General features: G+C 41.0%; 1 protein-coding gene across 9 annotated transcripts; it reads left to right on the top strand.

The window, feature by feature from the left end:
- Positions 1 to 8,245: 8,245 nt before the first annotated feature.
- On the top strand, positions 8,246 to 12,673 carry LOC122002868 (vacuolar-sorting receptor 6-like). 9 transcript variants are annotated; one of them, XR_006117742.1, is made up of 8 exons: positions 8,250 to 8,428; positions 8,497 to 8,795; positions 8,880 to 8,968; positions 9,038 to 9,107; positions 9,296 to 9,718; positions 10,603 to 10,680; positions 12,203 to 12,275; positions 12,612 to 12,652. XR_006117742.1 is itself a non-coding variant. In XM_042558222.1 (4 exons), the coding sequence occupies exons 2-4, from the start codon at positions 8,663 to 8,665 to the stop codon at positions 9,104 to 9,106; spliced, it is 291 nt and encodes a 96-aa protein (XP_042414156.1). In that variant the 5' UTR covers positions 8,261 to 8,428; positions 8,497 to 8,662; the 3' UTR covers positions 9,107 to 9,217. The 9 variants fall into 9 exon arrangements, 1 of the variants encoding a protein (XP_042414156.1); XR_006117739.1 differs by adding an exon at positions 9,193 to 9,217 and having other exon boundaries at positions 8,246 to 8,428; positions 9,296 to 12,275; positions 12,612 to 12,651; XR_006117738.1 differs by having other exon boundaries at positions 8,247 to 8,428; positions 9,296 to 10,680.
- The last annotated feature ends 12,895 nt before the right edge of the window (positions 12,674 to 25,568 follow it).

Genomic DNA, 25,568 nt, shown 5'->3' with positions numbered 1-25,568 from the left:
TTTATGTGCAATTACCCGAGCCTGTGACTTGGCCTGTGGAGTGGCGTCCCCATCTTCCTTCATCTCGTGAGTTGAGTGACCATCAGCACTAGTCTGCCTGTTTTACAGCTTCTGAGAAACTGGAGGGAGTGCAATTGAATCTCTCCTCTCTACTGTGAAAGAGTGCGTTGTATACTTTCGGGCTAAGCCCTATCTAGACGTCCCTGAGCGCACCTTTTGGTAAGTTCACTCAACTTTCCTTGCATATCTCCACTAACTGAGCTATTTTCCTTTATCTGCAGAAGTCATCATGTTTCGAGCTTTCGCCCTTGACTCTTCTGTGATGCCTAGTGCAATCCTACGGAGGAGGGGCAAAGAGATCATGGCAGGCTAAGAGGTTCCCCAGGCCAGCGCTTCAGTAGGGGCTTCTTCCCAACAATCGGGGGACCCTGAGGCCCCTGAAGTTGAATCGTTCTCCCACGAGGTAGTCGCTAGTGAAAGGGCTCTCTCTCTAGCTCCCAAATAGTGACTACGCCTTCAACATAAAAGACGGCGCGTCACCTCATCAGTCCAATCATCATCGCAGAGGCTGCCTTTGCCGCGGACATCCTCCAAAGCCAAAATATCTGGCCGGGTGAGCACTCCACTCTCGTCAGAGGCTACGCCCTCTCCTCTTGCTTCAGTCCCTGTCCAGGAGCAGGTGACCACCCGAGCTAAAGGCTAGCTTGAGACTATTACTCCTACTCCTCCATCCTTGAGCTAGCCGCTGCCTTCAGCCTCAGCTCCTACTTCTTCTTCTCACCTCAAGGAATGCCTCAAAGGGTGATATGTCTTCACTCCATCATTCCAACTGCCATCCTTCCAGGTGTTGGGTGTCATTTCTTCTGCCAGCATCTCTCTAAACTACAGTCAAGTGCAAATTCACAATGCCTTAGCCGATTCATGGAAAAACATGGCAGACCAGATTTTGGAATGCCCACAACTGGACCTGGCCGACCAGTTCTCTCAGGGACTGGTGTCGGTAAGTTTTTACCTACTTTTTTTCTATCCGTAAGAAACTGCTAATCCTACCCGTGCTCTTGCCAGGCCTGTGTCATGGGGATAAACCTCTCCCAATTTATAGTTGGTCTAGATCAAGAGAACGAGTCTCTGAGGGCTCATATTCAAGAGATGGTGTCGCCCACAACCGCTAGCCGCACTCCTGACCAGACAACCACCGAGGTCCTGATCCAATCTAACTTGCAAGCGACGAAGGAGCAAACTTGAGAGGCCAGGACCATGGCTCATGCAGAATCAGAAAGGTTGCAATCCTTGCAAACTGCTTTGCGGACCAACGAATCCAAGCTTAAGTCTGAGGGTTTGAGGCGCGTCCAGATCCTGGCCGACTTGGAGGCAAAGGAGACAGAGGTAATCACCCTTTCTTCGCAATTGCGGGAACTCCAAGAGGTGCAAGTCGCTATGAAGATAGACATGGCGGCTAAAACGACAGATCTGACTGCCAGCATGGATTAGGAGGTCGACCTTCAGAAGCAATTAGATGTGGGTCGAGTGACTATTCAAGTTGTGAAAGCGGAACTTTCAGCGGCTAGGGCAAAGACCGTGGCCGCACACCAAGAATTGGCTAAGGCACGGGACGACGCACACAAGGATGGGGAAGAGCTGAAGAGTTATCAGGTGGGAGAGAGCTCCCGTCTCGCACCTCACAAGGCCTCTTTTTTGGCCTCCAAAGAGTTTGGGTCAAAGATTGGCAACCTCATCGACCACATGCTCTGTTATGGTGGTGCGGGAGCCTTACTGCAGCTTCAAGAGAAGGGGCTGCTCCGGTCGACTCCCCCTGAAAACTTCCTAGATTGGACTCGTCTTCTGAATGAGCTATCTGATGAAACCTTCCCTTCCTTTGAGTAGTCCGTGTCTTGTATCTTCATTTTGATTCTGATTTCAAATGTTGTAAATGTTGGAGCAATCTGGGGTACCCTAGGTTTTGATGTTTGGGCAAAGGTTTAAGTTAGGTTTATTGTTATATTTGATATGGATTGTGAGTGTGCATAATACAGGTACAACAAGGAAAGTCCAAGGGTGATCTTGGTAGAGGAGAAAAGTCCAAGGATGAGTCTTGGTGGTGTAAGTCCAAGCATGTAGTCTTAGCAACGTAAGTCCAAGTGTGACTTGGCAATGGATGAAGTCTCGGAGGAGCGACCTCTTAGCAAACGAAGACCCGACAATAATGACAAGGTCGATAGAAGCTCCAGAAGGCAAGACGTGAAGGATGAGGAGGCATCTGAGGGACGCAAGGCTAATGGAGGAGGCTAGAAAACTATGTCTAGATTGGTCGGGCGAGGACGAGTGTTGAGTGAATGTATTCGGGAGTTAAATCCTAGGATTAGGGTTTTACTGTAGCATCACTGTAGCATTATTATAGTACTACAATAGCATGACTACAGCATTACTGTAGCATTACTGTAGCAGTTGACTGGTGTTTTCATCAGTCGACTGGTGCGGTCGACAGGGCAGTCGACTAGGAGCAAACAGAATGCTTCTGTTCGTTCGGTTAGTGTGGAGCAGTCGACTGATGAAAGTATCAGTCGACTGGTATCGAGGCGTTGGATTATAACGGTCGAATCTCCACAGAGGACAATCGACTGATAAGCGAGGTTTTCCAACTCGTGGCCTATATAACCAAGCATTGGAAGCTTGGTTAAGATTGATGAAATAGACTTGGTTAAAGCCTATCAGAGTCTCTCAAGCCCTCGTGTAATCGGTGTGCTTGTATTCAAGTGTTTGTGGCGAGGTTTCTCCACCGACAAGGAGCTTGAGCTAGCCGGAGGTTTTTCGAGGAGTCATCCATCGATGGATCGGGATCGTCCACCTTACGGACAGTTGTGGAGTAGGAGTAAGTGATCTCCGAACCACGCTACATAAAGGTGTTAGAGGATTGATTGTCTTGGTTATTACCTCTAGGTTTAACATTCTATTTGTTAGATTTATTTTTATATTTCTGCTGTACACTAACATTATAAGAAGTGATCAATTTGGGTGAAACGCTATTCATCCCCCTCTCCTCTAGCGGGCGTCAAGGTCCCAACAGTAAAGCCTCAAACCTTTTCGCCACCTTAATCTCGAAATTTTTAAGAAGTTGTGTATTGACTACGTGGGTGGACTAGCATCAGTGTGAAATGTGATACTAACATGTCTAGTGAGTTTATCCAAAGTTATATAAGTTTGTAGCTCGTCAAGTATCTAACCCCTTCGTGGACGTATGGTCAGCTCAAAGCCCTGGCAGGTATCAGCGATTGACCAACTTAATACCCGAGCACGCATCAGTCAGTGTCCTGCGCCTGGTTGGCTTAGTACTTGCTCAGACATCAGTAAGGGTCACTCTACCTGACCGAGTGTTTGTCCTGACTTGTTGCTTCAATCCCCCTGAACGGGCAACATAGTGTAACTATTTGGTCAGCCACGAGTCTTGGTGTTCTCGAATCGTCTTGCCAACCTGGGCGAGGCATACTGTGGCCTCACCTAGTACTAAGGTTATAAAAGACTTTCCACCACGTTCACCATGTGTCCTTTTACCCGCCTTATTCTGACAAGACCATTGGCACCAGTTTCCAAGGTGATCCAGCGGCCCACATTACTTCGATGCTTGTAGCTAACGTCAACTACATTGTGGATCGCATGATTGGCGCTGATGTCAAGACCTTCTTCCAGGCGCTATCCTTGACAACTATAAATATCCTTCTTCTACCTCTCAACCGCACTTGTTGCCACTAGCTTAAGTCCTCATGTTTTTGCTGCCTTCTGTATTCTGGTTCCTTTGCCTCGTGCTCGTAACCTCTCATGGACTCCCCAACGCCTACATACGCTCCTGGAGTCTCGACCTTCACTGCATAGATCTGGATGATCTTCGTTTCATGTATGAAGTACCCATGGCCATACATATTAGCATATCCTTTGAGGTTCATAGGGTCTCTCCCCCCCCCCCCCCCCCCCAATCAGGTTATGTGCCTTTTTTCAAAGAATAGTTTGTAGCCGGCCTCCGTTTTCCTATTCACCATTTCTTTTATGACATGAGTAGATCCTTTCGCATTCCTCTTTGCCAATTTACTCCCAATTCTATACGGATCTTGTGTGGGTTCATCCTCCTTTGTGAAGTGTGCGACGTCCCTGGATTTCCCGCCTATTCCACTGCTTCTTCACCCTTTGACAACACAGCGAGGGCCTCTTCCGTTTCCAATCTCATACTCTCACTACCTTCTTTGCTCCCCTTCCATCCTCAGACTCTGAATGGAAGGAAAAATATTTTTTCCTATGTTTTCCCATCGTCGTGGAGTGGCCTACCTAGTGACGATCAACCCTTCCTTCTGTGCCCTATCTGGGAGACTATCACACAGACCCTAATCTTGTGGAGGCATCTACGTAACTAGAAGGCTGGCACTTCGACTTTCTCGTGCTTATGACAGAAGATGTGCTATTTCTGTTCAGGTTGAGCCGCATCTCTTTAGAACTACCGTATTCTCTAAGTAAAGATTACTCTTACTCTACTCCACCCTGCCTTCGCCCTCTAACTCTGACTCTAGTACTTTCTTGCAGCGGATACTCTGGCTCACGTGCATCCCTGACCAGGCTTCTTCCCCTAAGCGGCTTGGAAATAAACTATCAGGGGTGCATAATTTTGGATAGACGAGGCTTATCACATTCTGCTCCGCTCGCTCTCGGGATGGCTGCGCCAACCGCTTCTCATCTTGCCGCTCAGGTGACCCCACGTACCCATTATACTCTCGAACCTATTAAGCGGACTCTTCCAGTCTCTCCTATTTGTCGCCCATTGACCCCATTAGAGGAGGCAGATTTGGATGAGCAGCCACTTTCGCTCCGGCCCAGACGCAGACCTGTCGAGTCTTGTCCGGTAGCCAGGGGCCCTAGTGTGACCCCAGCACCCAGGCTAGCTCTGTCTTCCGATCCATCTCCCCAAGTCTCGGTCAGTTCTGCTGCTCCTCTAGAAGGCCGACCCAAGGACCCTCGAGGAAAAGGTTCGGTCATCAAAGAAGAGACTGATACAGAGAGGCCCTTTGCACCAGCTTCTCAGGCTACCCCAGCTACCCAAGTCGGGCTTTCTTCCTCCCAACTGTCTGTTGACCAGGACTACAATATGCACTAGCTCCCCAGACTACATCAACTACCCAGGTCGGACCTTCTTCCTCCCAACCATCTACCTCTGAACAACCAGATACCCAGGTTGGGCCTGCTCCCTCCCGACCGTCTACTATTGAACAACCAGCTACCTAGGTCGAGCCTTCTTCCTCCCGACCGTCTACCACTGAACAACCAGCTACCCAGGCCCGGCCTGCTTCCTCCCAACCATCCACCACTGCTCACCATGACCCTAGCGAGACCGCTCCTAGGCCATCTCAACCCCAGCCTTCTCGCTCCCACTGGTTTCACGCTACTAAGCCCTCCAAGTGGGGATTATGCCGCGATCCTACTGCTCATGCTCACAATATCCTGCTGCGGGAACAGCTGGCGGCTTATTGAGAGGAGAATTTACAGCAAATGTACTCCCTCCCCCTGCTTGCTCAAGTGGATCGATTCTCCGAAAGAGCGACTGCGGTATGCCTTCCTTTCTCTTATTGCTCCCCTTCTTATTCTAACTACCTGCTTATCTACATAGACTTTTGCCAAATAACTATTGTTGAGCCAGATGTTCTCACACATAGATCGGCTAAATAAGATCTTAAAGGATCACGTCGCTGACTTGGAGTCTCAACTCTCAAATCCTTCTTCACTCGTCTTCCAACTAAAAGCAGAGGTAGCGACCCTAAGAAAGGCAAATACATCCCAGGAACAACTTTTGGGCGAAGCCTTAATGGAGGCTGACCGACTGCAGGATGATAAGCAGAGATTGAAGACTCTGCATTAATCATCGGAGGCTAAGTGTCAAGAGGAGTGAGCCCTCAAGGAGAAGGCTCAATCAGAACTGACTCAACAGACTACCACCCGGAGGACTTCAAGCTCATGAATAAGCACGAGATAGATTGTCTGACCGAAGAGCTAAACTCCAAGGACATGCTCCTTATAGACTAAAGAAGGGACCTAGAATCTCATGCAACAGATTTGGGTTCCTTGCAAGCAGAGTTGTCTCAGACCCAGTCTGCCCTATCCAACTTAGTTATTACCTTAGAGACTTATAGGGTCGGGGAGAGCAACCGTCTGCGAGTGAGCCGAGAAGAATACTTACATTCTTCAGAGTTCGGCTTGCAAGTGGGGGATCGCTTCATTCGGTCTGTGGCCTAAGGTGCAGAGGGAGCTATAACAACTTAAGGTGGGAGAGTATCTGTCTTTATGTTGGTTGCTACTGGAAATATCGTACAGGTTCCCCTGTACAAAATTTTTGTATAAGTCCTGAACCATTCCTAACAACCTATTGTGTTCTTTAGAAATTAAATTTGAAATCACAAACGGAACTTAACATTATTGATTCCAAATTCAACTTATCTGTTCTTAGTGGTTTAGACTTGGATCGCAAACGATGCTTAACATTATTGATCCAAATCCACCCATGTTATAAATTTAATTAAATATTAATTCAGAGATTGGCTTCCAGGTTAAACATGGCGAGGCACTAGGCCTTCTTGGGTATGGGAGCATCCACCACTTCCTAGACAAAGCCTTTCAATGAAATTTAATATTTAATTTCCTTATAATAACCCTAAGTTTAACCAAAAAGAACAATCGAATCACAAATTCAAAAAATAAAAGAAACACAAAATCGAAAACATAAATTCGATAACCTAGATTCATTAGCCTCTTGTGTTTGTTATTTCAAGATCTAAATAAAAGGATGAACTAGTTATGATGCGGAAACTAATAACTAGTTATACCTTTTATTGCTTATAAACCTCACGATCTTCTGCCGTATTCCTCTTCTTATCTCGGACGTCGTGTGAGCGACGATCTACCGAGACGAGAATCTACCGACGCTTCCTTCTTCTCCAAGCAAGTTTCGGCCACCACAAGAACTCCAAGAGAAGATGAGGTTCGGCCACCATCACCAAGCTCCAAGGGATGCTAGAAACAAAATCTCCTTTCTCTCCTTCTTCTCCTCTCCTTCTTCTCCAAGCAAGATCCGGCCACCACAAGAACTCCAAGAGAAGATGAGGTTCGACCACAAGAAGAAGAGAAGGGAAGGAAGAGGGCCGGTCACACCAAGGAAGAAAAGAGAGAGGAATAGATGATAGGTTATTCTAAGGTGAGGTACCTCTACCATCTCTTTTATATTCCTTGGTCTTGGCAAATAAGGAAAATTTAAATAAAACCTTCCTTATCCTCTTTGCCAATGAAAGGAAAATTTAATTAAAATTTCCTTTCTTGTTTCTATTTGTACAACCACCTCAACATCCTCCATAGAAGGAAAGTTTTAAACAAAAATTAAAACTTCCTAATTTGTTTCCGAAAATTTTTAAAATAAAAATTTCTCTTTAAAAAATCCCTTCATGGTTGGTTATAAAAGGAAACTATTATAAATTAAAATATCTCTATTAAAATATGTGGATGATTTACGAAAAGGAAAATTTTCTCTAAAATTAAAATCTTCCTTTTAACTACAAATAAGGAAAGATATCAAATCTTTCTCTTAATCTTTTGTAGAAAACTATAAAAGGAAAGATTTATAATTTTAAAACTCTCTTTTAAAATCATGAGGATGGTTACAAAAAAGGAAAGTTTTATCAAAAATTAAAATATTCCTTTTAACTACAAATAAGGAAAGATATCAAACTTTTCTCTTAATCTTTTGTAGAAAACTATAAAAGGAAAGATTTAAATTTTAAACTCCACTACAACAAAAACTGCAAACGACAACACCCCTACGACAACGGTTTTAAGAGAAAGCGTTGCGTATTTGCTCAAAGACAACGGGTTTTGCCAAAACCGTTGTCTTTGAACTCCCCATTAAATACAAAAGGCAACGGTTTTTGCAAAACTATTGTCATTGAGCGACTTTTTTTTTTAAAACGACAATACTTTTTACAACGGTTTTATAAACCGCTGTCTTTATCCGCGTTTTTAGCGGCTACGACAACAATTTTGAAAAAACCGTTGTAATTGAATTTGGTCATTTTCCCCCTCGCTGTTTTCCTTTCCCTCGCTGTTTTCTTTTCAGCTCCATGTTTTTCCTTCGCGCTCCCGAACCTAAGGCAATTTTCTTTCCCTCTCCTCATACAATCTCTTCACGCCTCCCCTGGATCTTCCTCCATGATGGTGTGCTCCTCTCGTTTCCTGGTGAGCGGGTTTCTGAGTTTGACGAGGCCCTTTGACCTTCCATTGCTGCTTCTTTCGCTCGTGGAACCTTTTGATCAGACGAGGTGTATTTCTTCGGCAAAGGTGGCACTCCTAGTCCGTCGATTCATAACCTAGGTCTTGTCTTCTTTGGATTTGTGCTAGAGCCATAGTCAAGGTAGATTCATAACCTAGATCTTGTCTTCGTTTATAAATTTTATCTCAAAAAACAAAATCTTTCTTTAGATTAGATTACATCACCTGGTACTGCCTAGAGCCTCTACGACAAAGCCTGCGGTGCCAAGCGCAGTGCATCAACCACTGCAGGTACTGTTCCCCCAATCCGGAGAGGAACATTTGGGTCGGGTACACCGGGAAGGACATCTTGGTGGAGAACCTGCGCCAAATCAGCATGCACCGAGTGGCCAACGAGACTGGCCGACCGTGGGTCTGGTGGGATTACGTGATCGATTTCAGCATCAGGTGTTCGATGAAGGAGAAGAAGTACACCAAGCACTGCGCAGAGCGAGTTGTCACCTCTCTTGGTGAGTTTCTAGACTCTGCAATTCAATAACAAATTGCTTCTTCTTCCTTCCATTTCTTTCACACATTTGAGCCTACTGCATCAGGTTTATCGTTGGACAATGTTTTAAAATGTATGGGGAATACTAAAGATGATGTCGAGAATGAAGTTCTAAAGAGGGAGCAAGAACTCAGGGTATAATGAAGGTTTTTTTTATGTTTCCATGTACAAATTTTTGTGGAGTCAATTCCTTTACAATTACAGCTTGGTCATGGATCTCGTGGAGATGTTGCTATCCTGCCTACTTTGGTTATTAACGACGTCCAATATTGAGGTCTTTACTCAACTTCATGTTGTTCTCTTGTATCAAAATGCTTTTGCTTTATGAATCTAATCTGAAGACAACTATGGAAAACAAGTTGGGCTATAACGGTGATGAGAGAGGTTATGAGACAACACATCTTTTTTAGATGATGAATGTAAGAGTGGCTTCTTATGCTGTCTATTTTTCAACCGTTTCAGATAAAACTCATGAGTCCACAATCAAACTAAATCATTCAGATCTAGAAGCTTCATTAACTGGGGCCAGACACAAAAATATTATTTTGTATAATACACCCAGCAGTATGTGAGGTTTCAAGAGGGCAAGGATGTTGATTTACTAGATTAGCAATCTAATGGAACACATGAATCTTCCTACAATATGATGGACTTTATTGAGCCAATGGCTAATAGAAGACTGAAATCTACTGCTTTGAAGATGGTTGCTTTTACAGATGTGGCATGTGAAGCTTCAACATCATCTCATGGTAGAAGTACATCTGAGTTGGATTCCTCCAAGCTACTAGAACTTGCTCTGAGAAGATCACCACAGAATGACTATATCAATCCAGAATTCAGAAAAAATCACTTGTTGAACCAGTCTAATGCCTCTGCCTTTTCAAAGTAATCATTTAACGAATTCCAGTTTTCCTTTAGCTTCTACTTCTTATAGGCATTATGATTATTTTCTTTTAGTTCGCTGGTCTCCCATAAGTCATGTGCATATATTGCATGAATTTAATATCAGTAGTAAGGACTTAAGGATGAGAAAGGGGGAAAGTTAGTCACTTTCCTTTTTGTCACATTGATTTTATTTTTCATAACTTCTTTTAGGATGAAGACATCCATCGATTGTTAGTACTCATTTTAAGTTTAGATTATCTTAACCAAATGCTTATTTTATTTTCCATCCTTTGGTAGGCGAATGAACTTTTAACAGAGATTTACCTCTAAAGAGAACAATTAGTTGTTGTTCCACACTCCTACATTGGAAAGAGTTGTTTGCTCAATCCCTTGATCCAGTATAAATTTCTAGAATATGTGAAAATATATCTTATTTATGATAGAAAACTATATATGAATTTCTTTTGTTCGAGTCTTTTGACCTAAATATATAATCTACTGTATAAATTGGTGTGGTCATGGCTTCATATATGCACTCACATCCTATATAAATTTCATACTCATTGATATTGATGTAACTACAGAAAATGCCTATCCTTATTAGTCTTTGATTCCATGATCTATCTGGATTTTTTTTTCTTACTGGTATATAATTAAAAGATTCATCAAACCTTTCTCTTTGTTTATAGACTACCGACATGTAGATTTTGCCTAACTTTCTTCCATTGTGAATTTTTCTGTGTCAAGTTATGCATTTATGTGCCTAACATGATTTGTGTGCAAAATGTAATTGCGAGAGATATGGTGGTTTTGTGGGTTTAGTATACTTAGTCTAGACCTATAACAAATTCCATTGCTTTCCACTATCATTACTCAAATTCAAGGTCGACTATATGGATCCACCTTGCAAGCTGAAGCCCTACGATTCCTCTCTTAGAATCCACTTTGAGTCCTCTAAAAAGGTAAATGAGTTATTTTTACTTACAAGTTTATTTCATTAGTGTTTCCATAATGTTTAAATTTACAATTTGCTTTGCAATTATATGGGAAATTGAGAGTATAAAGGATTGATTATTTCAACTACTTGCATAGCATCTCAAGCAAGAATTATCCAACTCTGTAAAATTTTGACTCATTGTAAGTTTATTAACATTTGAAAGAAGGCATAAAACTATCTCTTCTACAAACTCAAGTCACATTAATAAAATTATCATAGTAGCTAATTGGGTGCAGGTAACAAAGGACATTAATCATTGTATTTTTTGGTCGTTTTCTTTTTACATTGTACTAATAGTTCATGGTATCAGTGGAGAGACTTTGTTGTCTGTTACTTGATACTGGATAGCTACAACCTTTGTTACATATTCCTGATTAAATAATTTTCTATCCATAGTACACGGTATGAAAAGAGTAAAGAGGAATTTAATTGGTGCATATAAATATTCTCAGCTAATAGTTTGTGATAAATCACGTATTTTTCTAACATAGATTAAAGTTCTATTGAATTGAAACTTTAATTAGTCATTCAGTAAATTCCCGTTATTAGCATTCATCTAAAGCATAACTTGTAATTGTTTGGCCCATTGTAGATTGATCATCGGTATTAACATAAATTTATGATTGAAATTTGTCTAGTTTGTTTTATATCCAAAAATCAAGAATTTCATTTTTACTCAAACTCGTAAAACTACATGATCAGCATGAAAATGAAAAATACAACCTGAAAGTTATCTAATTTGAAGAAAATTAGCTGACATTTTCCTTATTTATTGTCTTTCTTTGTTCTCATCTTTTGCTTTGATATGTCAATACCTAATATACATCCATGTGTTATCTTGCTGATTAAACATTTTGTGAATTTAGTTATAGGTAAAGTCGTGGTGTCCTTATAATTTTGTTTGGCAACCATGTGTTATCTATGGTCAGGACTTCTACTTCATTTTCCTAAAAAATGGTTGCCAAACATGCGTCGAACATTATTTCTTGGTATGTTTCTTTGTGGTCCAAAATTAATAATGATTGGGTTGTGTGAGTAGCTTATTTAGTTCCGAATTATGCAAGGACTAACAATGTGGAAGTTATCTCTTTGTGAATTGTTAGATGATGACCTTTTGTATCTTATGAGTTGCTCTACAAATTTCTTGTTTGTACTCTCCTTATGGTTTTCGTCTACAAATCACTTGTTTAAATGGGAATGAAAAATCTATTTTTCCAACAAGAATGTAGTGAATGTTATAGCTCTTAATCTACACTTATTTGATTGACACTTTGGTTCTTTTAGCTGTCCTATGTAATTATTAAAGCTGTGCGTATGTGATTTCTATTTTGAGGAATTTGTGGAATTGTTTTAGCTCTACAAACAATTCACCCTACCATAACTCATCATGATGATCCAATTCTTTTGGTTCAAGTTTTAATTGGAAGATTTTGAACCCATGTTTTTTACTTTCACTTATGCTTTTGTCATGGGTCTGTTTATTGCAGATCAATTTGCAGTTCCTGGCAACTTGTTACTTGCAAAATGGAAAAGCATATTGTGCCTACCAAATACTCAAAGGTAATGCAGTCTGGAAAATGACACAGAAAATTACATGAATATTTTGTTTCAAGATGTTAATGGATGTAATGCGCTTTGCATGGATTCTATTGATCTTGGATGATAGTTCACTTAAATAATGTTAGCTGCATGCAGTGCTAATTATTTAGTAAACTATGCTAAGCTAGGTATCACTACTCCTAGTAGATTCCATGTACTGTTATTCTCTAATAAACACCTCTTTTTGTTTCCTTCATTTGGTTTATTTTTGCCTTCTATGCACTACAGATTGGTTAATTACATTCTCCTTTTGGAATTCTGGAATTTGATAAGTTTTGTTAACTTTTTCTCTTGCAGGTCGGGCAATTCGCGAGGCTTGAGTTTTTTTGATGCAAGAAGTGAGCTTTGTTAGGATGTAGCTTGCCTTGCTAATTTGTAAATTAAAAGCCATATGGAGAACAACAAATGGAAAACGTGTGATTTAATGTATATGGAGAACAGTAGTTGAAAACATGTGTATTTTGATGAGTAACAACTCATTTGGTATATTTTTGTATATGTGGTTACAAGATGAATTATATATGGATGTTTATTTTGGATTTAATGTAGTAAATATTTAGTTTTGTATTGGTGGTTTGCTTATAGTAAAATAAGATTGGTTGTTTAGTATTAATGAACATTAAAGACAACAGTTAAAAATATTGTAAAAACTAGGTAAACCACAACGAATTTTTTTTGTAAAAAGTGATAAAAGACAATGGTTTTATCCGTTGTAAAATATATTAAAACTGTTGTAAAAAAAAACAAAACGTGTCAAATATTATCTACCACAATAGTTTATATCTGTTGTAAAAAAGTCTACCACAACGGTTTTAAAACATTGTCGTATCCTTCGTAGCTAAATTTTGAGCATATAAATAACAACGGATAAAAACCGTTGTCTAATGTCTACAAAGACAACGGATTCAAAACCGTTGTCGTAGGGCCATACATTCTACAACGCCCTCAGTTACAACGGTTTTTTGACCCTACGACAATGGATAATATCCGTTGTCGTTTGCAGTTTTTGTTGTAGTGCTCTCTTTTAAAATCATGGCTTCCACATAAGAAAATATTTTTAAAAAATAAAATTCCTTTTATTTTATTGTGGCTGGCCACCAACTTGGGCTCCAAGTTAGGGCCGACCACCTACTTGCTCCATCAAGGCTTGATCTTGGCCGGCCCCTAGCTTGGGCTCCAAGCTTGGCTTGGCCGGTTACCTTAAGATGGGTAAGAAGGTGGGTATGAGTGAGTATAACACTTTATAAATAAGAGGCTACGATAGGGACCGAGAGGAGGAATTTGTTTTGGTCTCCCGATGAACTTGAGCTTCCCATGTTCGCCCCAAACATCCAACTCAAGTTCATCAATAATATCTCATTCCACTAAAGAGTTATTATTGAATTACCGCACCAATCCCATATTACTATATGTGCTTCTTCTTATCATGAGTGTGTTAGTCTCCCTGTGTTTAAGATATAGAATGTCCACTAATTAAATGAGTTACTAACAACTCACTTAATTAATATCTAGCTCTAAGAGTAGTACCACTCAACCTTGTCGTCATGTCGGACTAAGTCCACCTGCAGGGTTTACATGACAATCCTTATGAGCTCCTCTTGGGGACATCATCAACCTAGATTCATAGGACACAGTTTCCTTCTATAACCAACAATACACCATATAAATAATATTATTTCCCAACTTATCGGGCCTCTTGATTTATCGAGCTAAATCTCACCCTTTGATAAGTCAAAGAAATAAATATTAAGTATACGTGCTTATTGCTATATTGGGATTAAGAGCACACACTTCCATAATAACAAAAGTCTTGTTCTTTTATGCAGTCAGTATAAAAAGAATTTACCTTAAATGGTCATGTTCAATACACTCAGAGTGTACTAGTGTAATTTATTAGTCAAGATAAACTAATACCTAATTACACTACAATCATTCCAATGATTTGTTCCATTCCATCTTGGTTGTGAGCAACTGTTTATAATTTATAAGGATTTGATAACATGATATTTTGTGTGTGACACCACACACCATGTTATCTACAATATAAATTAATTGAACAACTACACTTAGCATATAAATGTAGACATTTGACCAATGTAATTCTTATTTCTAAATAAATATTTATACAAAAAGCTAGGATTTTAGTATACATTCCAACACTTTCGACGCCCCTGAAGACTTTCTGGACCATCGTCTGATCCTCAAAGAGATGTCTGACGATGTCTTTTCCGAATTTAAATAATCCTTTCCGTTTTATATGTACCGTATACCCAATTTACTTATAAAAGTTACTTCTACTATCATTGCTCCTACTTCCTACCTAGGCCTTATGAACTTGAGTTGTTTAGCATTAGCGCTAGGACCTGCTCGGGTCTTTAAATTAAAAGCATACATATTTGGGCCTAATTACCCCAACCGGGCATTTTGTGTCTGGTCCAGCCATGCTATCCCGATCTCAAATCTTACAAAGGAGTAACCTACTCAAGTACAGGAAGGCTGGAGGTATTTCACACTTCATAGGCGATCCAGATTCCTACCCCAAGTGTCTTGCAGATAATATGCACCTGACATCAACTTTTTAATGACTTTATACGGTCCATCCCACTGAGGTGCTAACTTAGTTACCTCTCCCACAGGCTTCGTCCTTTTTCACACTAGGTCCCCCTCTCTAAAGAACCAGAGAATCACCCTCATATCGTAATTTTGACGCATCCGTTGCCAATATGTAGTTAGCCGGGCAGCTGTTTGTTCTCGGGTTTCACTGATAAAGTCCAATTCTGAAAGTCACCACTCGACATTTTCCGTGTCATATAGCAGCCTTCTGGCGGATGGAACCCCGACTTCTATAGATACGACTGCCTCACTACCATAGACCAAGGGAAATGGTGTGAGCCCAGTGCTCTCTCGTGGAGTCATGCAGTATGCCCAGAGAATGCTAGGCAACTCCTCCACCCAATCACCGCTTATATGATCCAGCTTGACCTTCAAACCCTGGACTATTTCTCTGTTGGTGACCTCCATCTGCCCATTACTCTGAGAATAAGTCACGAACGTGAAGGCATGAGTGATGCCAAATCCTCAGCACCATTCATGAATCTTGCGTCCTTAGAACTGTCGACCGTTATTTGAGACCAATTTATGAGGGATTCCAAATCGGCACAGGAAATTTTTCCATAGGAACTGAATGACTGCTCCTTCTATTATCCTGGCTAGGGTTTCTGCCTCCATCCATTTAGAGAAATAATCCACCGCTACAAGTAGAAAGCGCTTCTACCAGGGAGCCATAGGGAAAGGCCCCACAATGTTCATATCCCTTGGTCGAAGGGGCAAGAGACTATTGAGGTTCTCAAGGTCTCGGTTGGCCGAAGGGTCAAGTTCTGATGTTTTTGACGAGAGAGGCAGGTGGTTACTAGCTGTCGAGCATCCCTTTGCAGGGTGGGCCAAAAATACCCAGTTAGGAGTACTTTGCGAGCTAAAGTCCTTCCTCCTACGTGATTACCATAGCATCCTTGGTGAACTTCTTGCAAGACATATTCTGCTTCCTCTAGCCCTAGGCATTTGAGCAATGGTCGTGAAAATGTATGCTTGTACAGTTGATCCCCAATCAGGGTATATGCATGAACTCTTCTCTTGATTAATCTGGCTTCTTCAGGATTGGCAGGTAACATGCCCTGCTAAAGATAAATGATCATTGGAGCTCTTCAATTGATCAATTCTTCTGTATTGTTCTATAGGCCTATCCGAACTGTTAGGAAGCTTTGGGCTATCGACCTATCCAACATCCATGTGGTCAGAGAGCTAGCCATTTTAGCTAATTCATCCGCTCTCTGATTGTCCGCTCGAGGAATCTTGGTCACTGTAATTTCCTTGAAGCTCTCATTCATTTTCTCATATGCCTCTTCATATAGCTGCGTCTTCTCATTATTAACTTCAAAGTTACCGACCACTTGCTGAACTACTAGTTGAGAGTCTGAGTAAATGATTACCCGAGCTGCCCCCACATGTCGAACTGCTTGCAACCCGGCCAGTAGTGCTTCATACTCTGCTTCGTTATTGGTGGCTTTGAAGTTTAATCTAATAGTTAGTTGCATGACATCTTCCTGAGGGGATATGAGGAGTACCCTACTCTACTTTCTTGCTGAGTGGACCACCCATCCACATACACTTTCCATGTTTCCTCCGAATAAGGCTGATGGACCTCTGTCAAAAAATTTGCCAAGACTTGCGCTTTAATCACCGTTCAGGGCTGATACTGTATGTCATATTCTCCCAGTTCTATTGCCCACTTGATGAGATGGCCAGCTGTCTCTATGTTGGTAAGCGTCTTCCCCATGTGTTGTTAGTCAAGACCGTGATGGGATGCACTAGAAAATAAGGTCGAAGGCGACGAGCCATAAAAACCAATTCGTAAACTAACTTCTCCAAGGTCGTATATCGAGACTCGACTCCTTTCAATAAATGGATAAAGAAGTATACTGACCGTTGTATATCATCCTGCTCTTTCACCAGAACTGTCCCTACGACCTTAGGGGTTGCTGACAGGTATACCTAGAGTGGTTCACCATCAATATATTTAAACGGCGAGGACAAAGTCTCCAGATGTTGCTTTGGTTCCTCAAAAGCCTTACTATGCTCTTCATCCCATTGAAACTTAGCAATCCTTCTGAGCACTCTGAAGAAAGGGAGCACTCGGTTTGTAGATTGAGAAATGAACCTGGACAACGCAGTTATTCTACTTACCAGCTTCTGGGCTTCTTTCAGATTTCGGGGTGCCTGCATGTCCCGGAGTGCTTGAACTTTTTCCGGGTTGGTCTCAATTCTCCGCTTGGTAACAAGGTACCCTAAGAATTTTCCCCCTTGGGCTCCGACCAAGCACTTCAATGGATTTAATTTCAGTCCATAGTGTTGCAACATACCACATGTCTCTTCTATGTCAACAATCAAATTTATGGCCAAGGTGGATTTAATGAGGATGTCGTCTACGTAGACCTCCACGTTCTGCCAGATCTGTTCCCGAAAGATCTTATCCATCATCCTCTGATAAGTAGCTCCTGCATTGTGTAGACCGAATGACATAACTATATAACAAAAAGTACCATCGATCGTGATGAAATTGACTTTCTCCTGATCCTCTTGGGCGAGAGGGATCTGATGGTATCCTTGATAGGCATCCAACATGCATATCCTTTTGCATCCCAAGGTGGAGTCTACCATCTGGTCAATCCTCAACAGTGGGTAACAGTCCTTAGGGCTGGAACGATTGAGGTCTCAAAAGTCGATGCATACTCTCCACTAGTTATTGGATTTGGATACCAGGACCACGTCAGAGAGCCAATGCGGAAATTGTATTTCTCTAACGTACCCTGCTTTCAAGAGTTGATCTACCTCAGCTTAGATGATCTTATTTTGCTCGGCCGAGAAGTTTTGCTTCTTCTGCTTGACCGACCGAGAATGGGGCAGAAGATGGAGCATGTGTTCAACTACCTCAGGCTTGACTCCTGGTAGCTCCTCGGGAGACCAGGCAAATACATCCCTATTGTGTGTCAGGCATTTAACTAGATCTGTCTTGATCTCGATCGGTAGATCGTCTGATATGCGGGTGATGCTCTCCGGACACTCGACATAGAGCTGGACCTCTTCCCAAGGGATGAGCTCCTCTGTTAGGGGTAGAGGCTCCTCCTGGATGACATGGATTCTCCCATATTAGGTTCTCTGAGCTTTGCGAGCCTCCACTTTCACCATGTCGATGTAACACCTGCGAGAGACCAATTGCTCGCCCCTAACTTCTTCTACCTGGTCACCCACAGGAAATTTCATATTCTAATGGAAAGTGGAGACAATCGCTCGAAACTCCTGCAATGTTGGTTTTCCTAGGATGACGTTATATGAGGATGGAGAATCCACTACTATGAAAGTGCTCCACCGGGTCCTCACTAGGGGCTTGTTATCCAAAGATATGGCTAGCTTGATTTGGCACATTGGTTTTACTTCGTTGTCAGTGAATCCATATAATGAAGTGGCTACGGGCTGGAGATCACTAGCGTCAAACTGCATACCCTCGAAGGTGTTCTTGAACAGAATGTTGACAGAGCTTCCGGTATCCACGAAAATCCTGGCCACGTGACTGTTGGCAATGATGACTTTGATTATTTGGACACCATCATAGGGGAGCTCGACTCCCTCTGAATCCTGTGGCCCGATGCTGACCACGGGTCTGGCAGCTTGCTCCTGGCTGCATCCCACTGCATGTACTTCTAATCGGCGTTTGTGAGACTTCCGAGCCCTGGTGGAGTCTCTATCCGTGGGTCCTCTAGAGATCATACCGATCTCTCGGATGACAGCATTTCCCTTGTTCTCCTCCTCAGGGGATTCTGTTTGCTCCTTGCCTGGCTGCTAGCTTCCCTGACCTGCATTTTTGGGCAAGCGTCTACCTGACTGACCGGTTGCAGTAGGCTAGTTGGCTAGCAGCCTTTGAAGCTTGGGCGCGATCTCGGGTAGAGGTAGGCCAAGTTCAGCTGCGCGCCAAGAGTCACGAGCGAACTGGACGCAATCTCCAATGGAGTAAGTGTGAGACCTGTGGTATGTGCAATAGCGGGGCCCCCACTGATCGGGTTTGGGGGCTTGGACGACTTCTACTCGCTGAGCCGTCCTGGAAACCTGACCGGGCGGGAAGTTTGGTCGGGCATCCTTAGAGCAGGGAAAAGGCTAAGCAGGAGGTTGGGTCGGCCTTTTCTCCAACTTGTTGGTAGGGGCAGGCACCTTGTCTGCTTTCCGCCGAGCCGTCTGGGCTTCTTCTACATTGATGTAGCTTGCTGCCTTTCCTAGCATCTCATCAAAATTCTTCACGAACTCCCGAATGAGAGCTCGGAAGAACTCCCCCTCCACCAGGACATGGGAAAAGACGCTCATAAATATCTCTGAGGTAGCAGACAGAACGTCTTGGGCTACCTGGTTGAAGCGTTTGATATAGCTTTTCAAGGATTCCACTGACCCTTGCTTGAGGGCAAAGAGATAGTGGTTTGTCTTCTGATACTTCTGCTGCGGGTAAAATGGCGCAGGAAAATAGTCTTAAAGTCTTGGAAGCAGGTGATAGACCCGTTCGACAATCCATTGAACCATTTTTGTACTGAGCCGGACAGAGTATTGAGGAACACTCGACACTTAATGGCGTCACTGTATTAGTGCAGCAGCGCAACGGTCCAAAATTTTCAGAGATGATCCTCAGGGTCCTTGCTATCATCATACTCCCCAATAGCTCGGGGCTTATAACCCTTCGGTAGCTTTTCATCGAGTACCCTTGGAGAGAAGGGCACTTGCTCCTTCGACATCCCCCTAGGCTCCTTCCGGAGGACTATTACCTTCCTCTTTTTCGAATCTCTAGGCAGGGAACTCTCGGGGCTTGCGGTTGAAAGCTTGAGAAAAATCCTCGGGTTGTTATCTCTTAGACCCCCGATCGGAAACATGGGTCTGGTCCTTTGAGATGGTGGGCATCTTGTATGGGCATGAGATAGTGGCCTATTTTTCCAAAGATGCTCGCTTCTTGGCCTCCTTGAACATCTCGTACTCTCCTGCAGTCATGGTGACGTTGATCCTCCCGATATCCTCTATCTTCACGCTCCAGAACAAGTGAAGGATGTTTCTACAGACGGCGCCAAATTTGATCCTGTCCAGAATCTGAGTCAGACGAAGGCCGACTGAGATGACGTCGGTGTTGACGGAGAAACGATTAAGACACATCCAACGTACGTGCACTAGGAAAAGGACCCCCCCCCGGTGTGCCCAGTGTGATAGAAGGACAACGGTGACGAAGACCGATGGTCCTCTGGCTCTGCACACACTCAGACAAGCAACCGGAAAGTTAGAAGCCCAAAACCAGAGAAAAAGTTTCCGGCATAGGCCCTCTGACGCTCAAGTCAGATACTTTTTCCCTAGAAGAATAGTGTACAAAGGAAAAAAAAAATGTAGAAGACGAGTGCAAAAGTGTGTGTGTGCATACCTGCTCAAGGAAGAGAACCTCCCTTTGATATGACACTGCATACCTCTGGAGCCTGACCATTGTCAGAGAATGTTGGGTGTCAGGCCTTGTTGGGTAGCACATGGTGCCCTCTCATTGGTGGAAGGAAGGTTCCGTTTGGCGACAATGGCAGACCCTGAGAATATTGCCTGACGCACGACAGTTATTCTTTGACAGGAGATTACGATTCTCTGACCTTGTTTGTCACTTATTGCTTTATTTCTTGCCTGGGTTTAGCTATGGACAGTTTGGGATGATCGTTCATGGTGTTTCTTAACTTGAGTCTTGATAAAGGAGACAAGTTGTGGCGGGAGCCTCCCCTTTCACGCTAAGATCGCTGAAGGACTGACCGGGAGCTATTTGACTACAAGTAACAGACCTATCTATACGGACTAGGCCGAGGAACCCAACCAGTCGGGGCAAGTTAGGTGTTACCTCATGCTACATGTTGTGTTTTAAATCTGGGGACTTGATCTGGAGACACTCGATCGAGAATCATGTGGCCTATGACGTTAGGCGGTCTAACTCCTTTCCCTTCCTAACTGTTGGCTGCCACATCCCCTTGACTTATGACTGCCACACCTTCTTGACTTCTGACTGTCACGTCCGCTTGACTTTTGACTGTCTGGCCTTACCGGACCCCACCTTATGCACCATATCAAGTCCATTGAGCTTTCCATTTTAAGTCTTGATTATTATTTTTCTTTCTTTTCAAGCCACAGGCCAACTCGAGGCCGTCACGGGCTAGCTCGCTTGGACCAACCTCCCGCGCAAGTTGTTCCATTTAAGCTCGTCAAATGATAGATTAATAAAATTTTAACTTAATTAACTTAAATTATTTGACGGGTATATATAAGATATATTCATCAGAAGGTGGGAGAAAAGACAAAGCTTTGTACTGATTAAAAAAAATAGAGTTTTAAACTTATCTAATTAACCTTTTATGGCTAACCCAACAAAAAATGGGATGTTTTATGACAATATGACAAATCTAATTCAATTAACATAAGGTACATTAAAACGGTGCGTAAGTAAAAAGAATCGATTGGCGAGCCGTATGAGGTAAGAAACTCTCTAAGGATGGTAATGGGACGAGTTGAAATCCGGACCTGTAACAAACCTGTCCCTGTTGGACGGGTTTAAACCCATCTAAATGGATCTTAGGCAGGTTTGAGGCGGGTGCTGGGTCTAATCGGATCCACCCCGGACCTATCCCGTATAATATTATTTTATTAATTATTAATTAAATAAAATTAATAATTAATTTTTAATTGAATAATTGATAGATTTTAATTTGTGATAATATTTTTTGGTTACGAAATATTATTAATATAAATATTAAAAATAAATTTACTGACTGTTTAATTAATTTTTTAAATTTTTTATTTTATATTTCAAAAATTAAAAAAAATATATATATGATGGGTCTAGAGGGTCTAAGCCGGATCTGCCCGCAAGGTTCGGGGGCAGGGCAGGTTATGGGTTTGGCCAAACTCGTCCCAACCCGGACCCGTTGTCATTCCTAAAACTCTCAAGTATGATTGAAGAGAAGGAGCTACCTATTCTGACTAGGGAGAACATGTCATTCTACAAGGTGAATATGAAATTGTAGAAGCTTAGTCCAATCAAACTGCTGAGTATTGGGAACAAGATATAGCGTTTAGTCCGAGTAATTATATTGAAGCACAAAATTGGTTGAAAATCATGAGATGTTTTAAATAAAACCACTCCCTTTTTTAATTCATTAAAATTAGTTGTTGGACCCATCAATCAAATAAAATGCATTGTGTTCCTATGAAAAGATATAATCAAGAGTTTCATTATATCCTTCCTTTATAAAATTAGTGTATGATATCTCATAGGGATAAAACGGTATACAATAAAACTAATAAAGCTAGTAAAAGAAAGATATAAAATACGGTGGAATGACTAAATATGGATAAGATATAACAATGAATCTTATTAATCCTAATGAATGATCATGTGATTTTGAGTAAAGGAATAGAATATTTCATAAAAGTTGATTCATATGGGTACTTATACATTCAGACTCCCATTTCGCTTAACACTACTATGGGAATCATTTGTGCTTTCTTTTCCTCTAGCTACTAAGATGTTTCAATTCATCAAGTTGCCTTTTGTTTGCCCATGGATTCAGCAGTAGTTCGAAAGATTGACCTATTTGGGAATCTCCAGATTTATGCTTATTTTCAACTCCCTAAAGCATTTCGTCACTTGCTACGCCCTTGATCGTCTCTGGGTGCTTAGGTATCCACCATAAGTTTTTCCTTTTTTGAACCTCACCATTAATATTAAGGTGACATTTGGTTTAGGGATTTGAGAATGAGAGAATGAATTCATTCCCAAACTTTATATTTGGTTGATGAGAATGAAATTAAAATTTTGAAATGAAATCCAAAAACTTGGGTATTGATGTAACCCACCCCCTATCTTGGGTTTTGATAGAAATGAGAATGAGAATTAAGTTTTGGACGAACATATCCTTAAAATATTTGTTTAATTTCTCTTTCATATCACTTTCTCTCTCCTTGTTCTTTCTTATCATACTTTCTCTCTTCTCATTCTATCATCATACTTTCTCTCAGTATATTTTTTCTCTCCTTATTTTTCTCATTATACTTTCTCTCTTTTCATTCTCTTTCATTACAATTTCTGTCTCATCACACCTTATCTCTCTTCATTCTCTCTCATCATGCTCTCTTTCTCATCACACATTTTTTTTTCTCATTATACTTTCTCTCTCATAATATTTTTTTCTCTTATCATAATTTCTCTGCCCTCAATCTCTCCCATCACTTTCTTTGTTCTCATTTTCTAGGGATGTAAATGAACCAAACGGTTCGCGAGCTATTCGGAGCTCGATTTGGTAAAAAGCTCGTTTGAGTTTGTTCGTTTATCTTATCGAGCCGAGCTCGAGCATAAGGGCATTCCGCTCGTGAGCTCGCGAACATGTTCGTTTATAGGCTCACGAGCTCGAGCTCAAGCTGGTTTGTTTAAAGGGCTCGAGAACATGTTCATTAATAGGCTCGTGAACTTGGGCTCGAACTCGGCTCGATTAAAGGGCCCGTGAGCATGTTCAATGATGTATTAATTGAGTTTGAAAGTTTAATATAGTAGTTTGAGTGTTCAATGATGTGTTGAGTTTATATTATTTTAGTTGTTAGGTTTGTTGAATATTTATTCAAATGAGTTTTCGAACTCGCTTAACAAGCCTACAAAACGAGTTCAAAAATGAGCCTTAAAACAAGCAAAAAAATTATCTCTAAAATGTGCCCGAGCTTGTTTAACAAGTTAGGCTCGTTAACTATGATACTCGAGCTAATAATGAGCCGAGCTCGAACTATTCGTGAGCTTGGTAATTCCAAAATGAGTCAAGCTCGAGCCTTGTGATAAAAGTTTGATTCTAGTTCGAACCCGAATATAACTTAAACGAGCCAAACTCGAGCCTAATACTGTTCGGTTCGACTCGTTTACATCCCTATCATTTTCTCTCATCACACTTTTTCTCTCTTTGTTCTCTCCCATCACACTTTCTCTCTCATCATATTTTTTTCTCTCCTCGTCCTCTTTCATCATGCTCTCTCCCGTCACGTCATCTCGGGATGGTCTAGTGGCTAGCCCATGAACTATTGTCACCATGAAGTATTGCCACCATGAGGTATGAGGTTCAAATCTCGGCAAAACCGAGGTAAATGTCTCCCTTATGTGCTAGTCACTATTCCAAAAGCTAGTAGTCGTCCGTGATTTATCTCCTCTGTGTTGGCCCTAGAACGGGTTGGCAGGGGCACTGGGGGCGAGCGTATTCACCTTTTTACCACCATGCTCTCTCCCGTCATACTCTCTTTTCTCATTTTCTTTCATCAAACTTTCTCCCTCTTCATTCTTTCCCATCATATTTTCTCACTCATCACAATTTTTCTTTCATCATTCTCTCTCATCATATTTTTTTCTCACATCTAATTTTTTCTCTTATTTTCCTTTACGGGTAAAAAAGAAAAGTTTAGTTTATTCCGTTAGAAAATATTCAACTAACCAAATATTATTTTTAAGAGTAATATTCATGCTTATACCCATTCTCATTCCACAATACTATGATTTTCATTCTCATTCCGATTCCTAAGAAAAAATCAAATGCCACCTAAGACTATGTTATTTCCGACAATGACGTCAAAAACTTAATTTATTGCAAGCTGCAAGTCACAATTGTCGTTAAGTAATAAAAATTATTGAAACCACAAGGACTAAAAAATCAAGTATTGATTGAGTTAGTGAAATAAGTTATCTAGAAAATCATAGGATGTATGAGTTTAAGAGAGAGAACGAGAGTCGAGAGAGAGTCTAGAGATTATATCGCATGGAGTAAAGGTGAAATAAGAAATTGGGGGAATAATCCTAGGATTTTGGTTTTGCGATGATGATTGTTGACATCCTAAGTATTGTTATCTTTCATATCTCTATGTTTGTTCATATATAGATGGTTTATCCTAACATATTGATATAAACTTTTGAAATTATACTGACATGTATATCTAAATACGATATCTACTTTTAAGACAACATTACTAGTACTACCATTTTCTTAGGGAGACCTTTATCATGAGAGCCTTACACTTCCCTAATTGCCCACCTTTACTTTATGATGCTAACATGGGCTTAGCTATTGGGAGAAGAGGGGATGTACAGTCACCCTCTCTGACATTTTGTTAAAAAAATTATATTATATATTTGAAAGCTCTTACTAACACTTTGATCGATCGATTCATCATTGTTTATTGTTGAAAATTGAAATTAGTCATATATTTGGAAAGTCCACGACCTAAACTATTCATTGGTACTATTTTTATTAGAAAATATCATGACTTAAAATATTAGGTATTGAGTTTTAAAAATAAAATATATAATAATAAATAAATAAAATTATAGGACACAGTGAGGTTGAATCAAGTTCATATTAAACCTAATAATAATAAGAATAAATAATAAATATGTTATATATATATATATATATATATATATATATATATAAATTTATTTAGGAAAATAATAATAATATAAATAATAGTTAATAAGAAAATAAATTTATACGATTCTATTGAATTTTTTTTATATTTTAAAAAAAATTAAAATGAAGTTTTATTATATTTAATTATATTATATATTAAAATGATTATATTTTTAGAAATGAATTTTATTTATCAAAATCTAAGTTCTAAATTTTC

This window comes from Zingiber officinale, chromosome 7A, assembly GCF_018446385.1.
Source record: "Zingiber officinale cultivar Zhangliang chromosome 7A, Zo_v1.1, whole genome shotgun sequence".
Taxonomy (NCBI): Eukaryota; Viridiplantae; Streptophyta; class Magnoliopsida; order Zingiberales; family Zingiberaceae; genus Zingiber; species Zingiber officinale.
This window is presented reverse-complemented; position numbering and strand designations above follow the sequence as displayed.

Bases quoted from the DNA above. Each gene is read 5' to 3' on its own strand.
- LOC122002868 (XM_042558222.1), top strand. From the start codon at position 8,663: ATGCACCGAGTGGCCAACGAGACTGGCCGACCGTGGGTCTGGTGGGAT. The intron at 8,796-8,879 runs GTGAGTTTCTAG...CTACTGCATCAG, and splicing joins GCGAGTTGTCACCTCTCTTG to GTTTATCGTTGGACAATGTT. The intron at 8,969-9,037 runs GTATAATGAAGG...TTACAATTACAG, and splicing joins AGAGGGAGCAAGAACTCAGG to CTTGGTCATGGATCTCGTGG.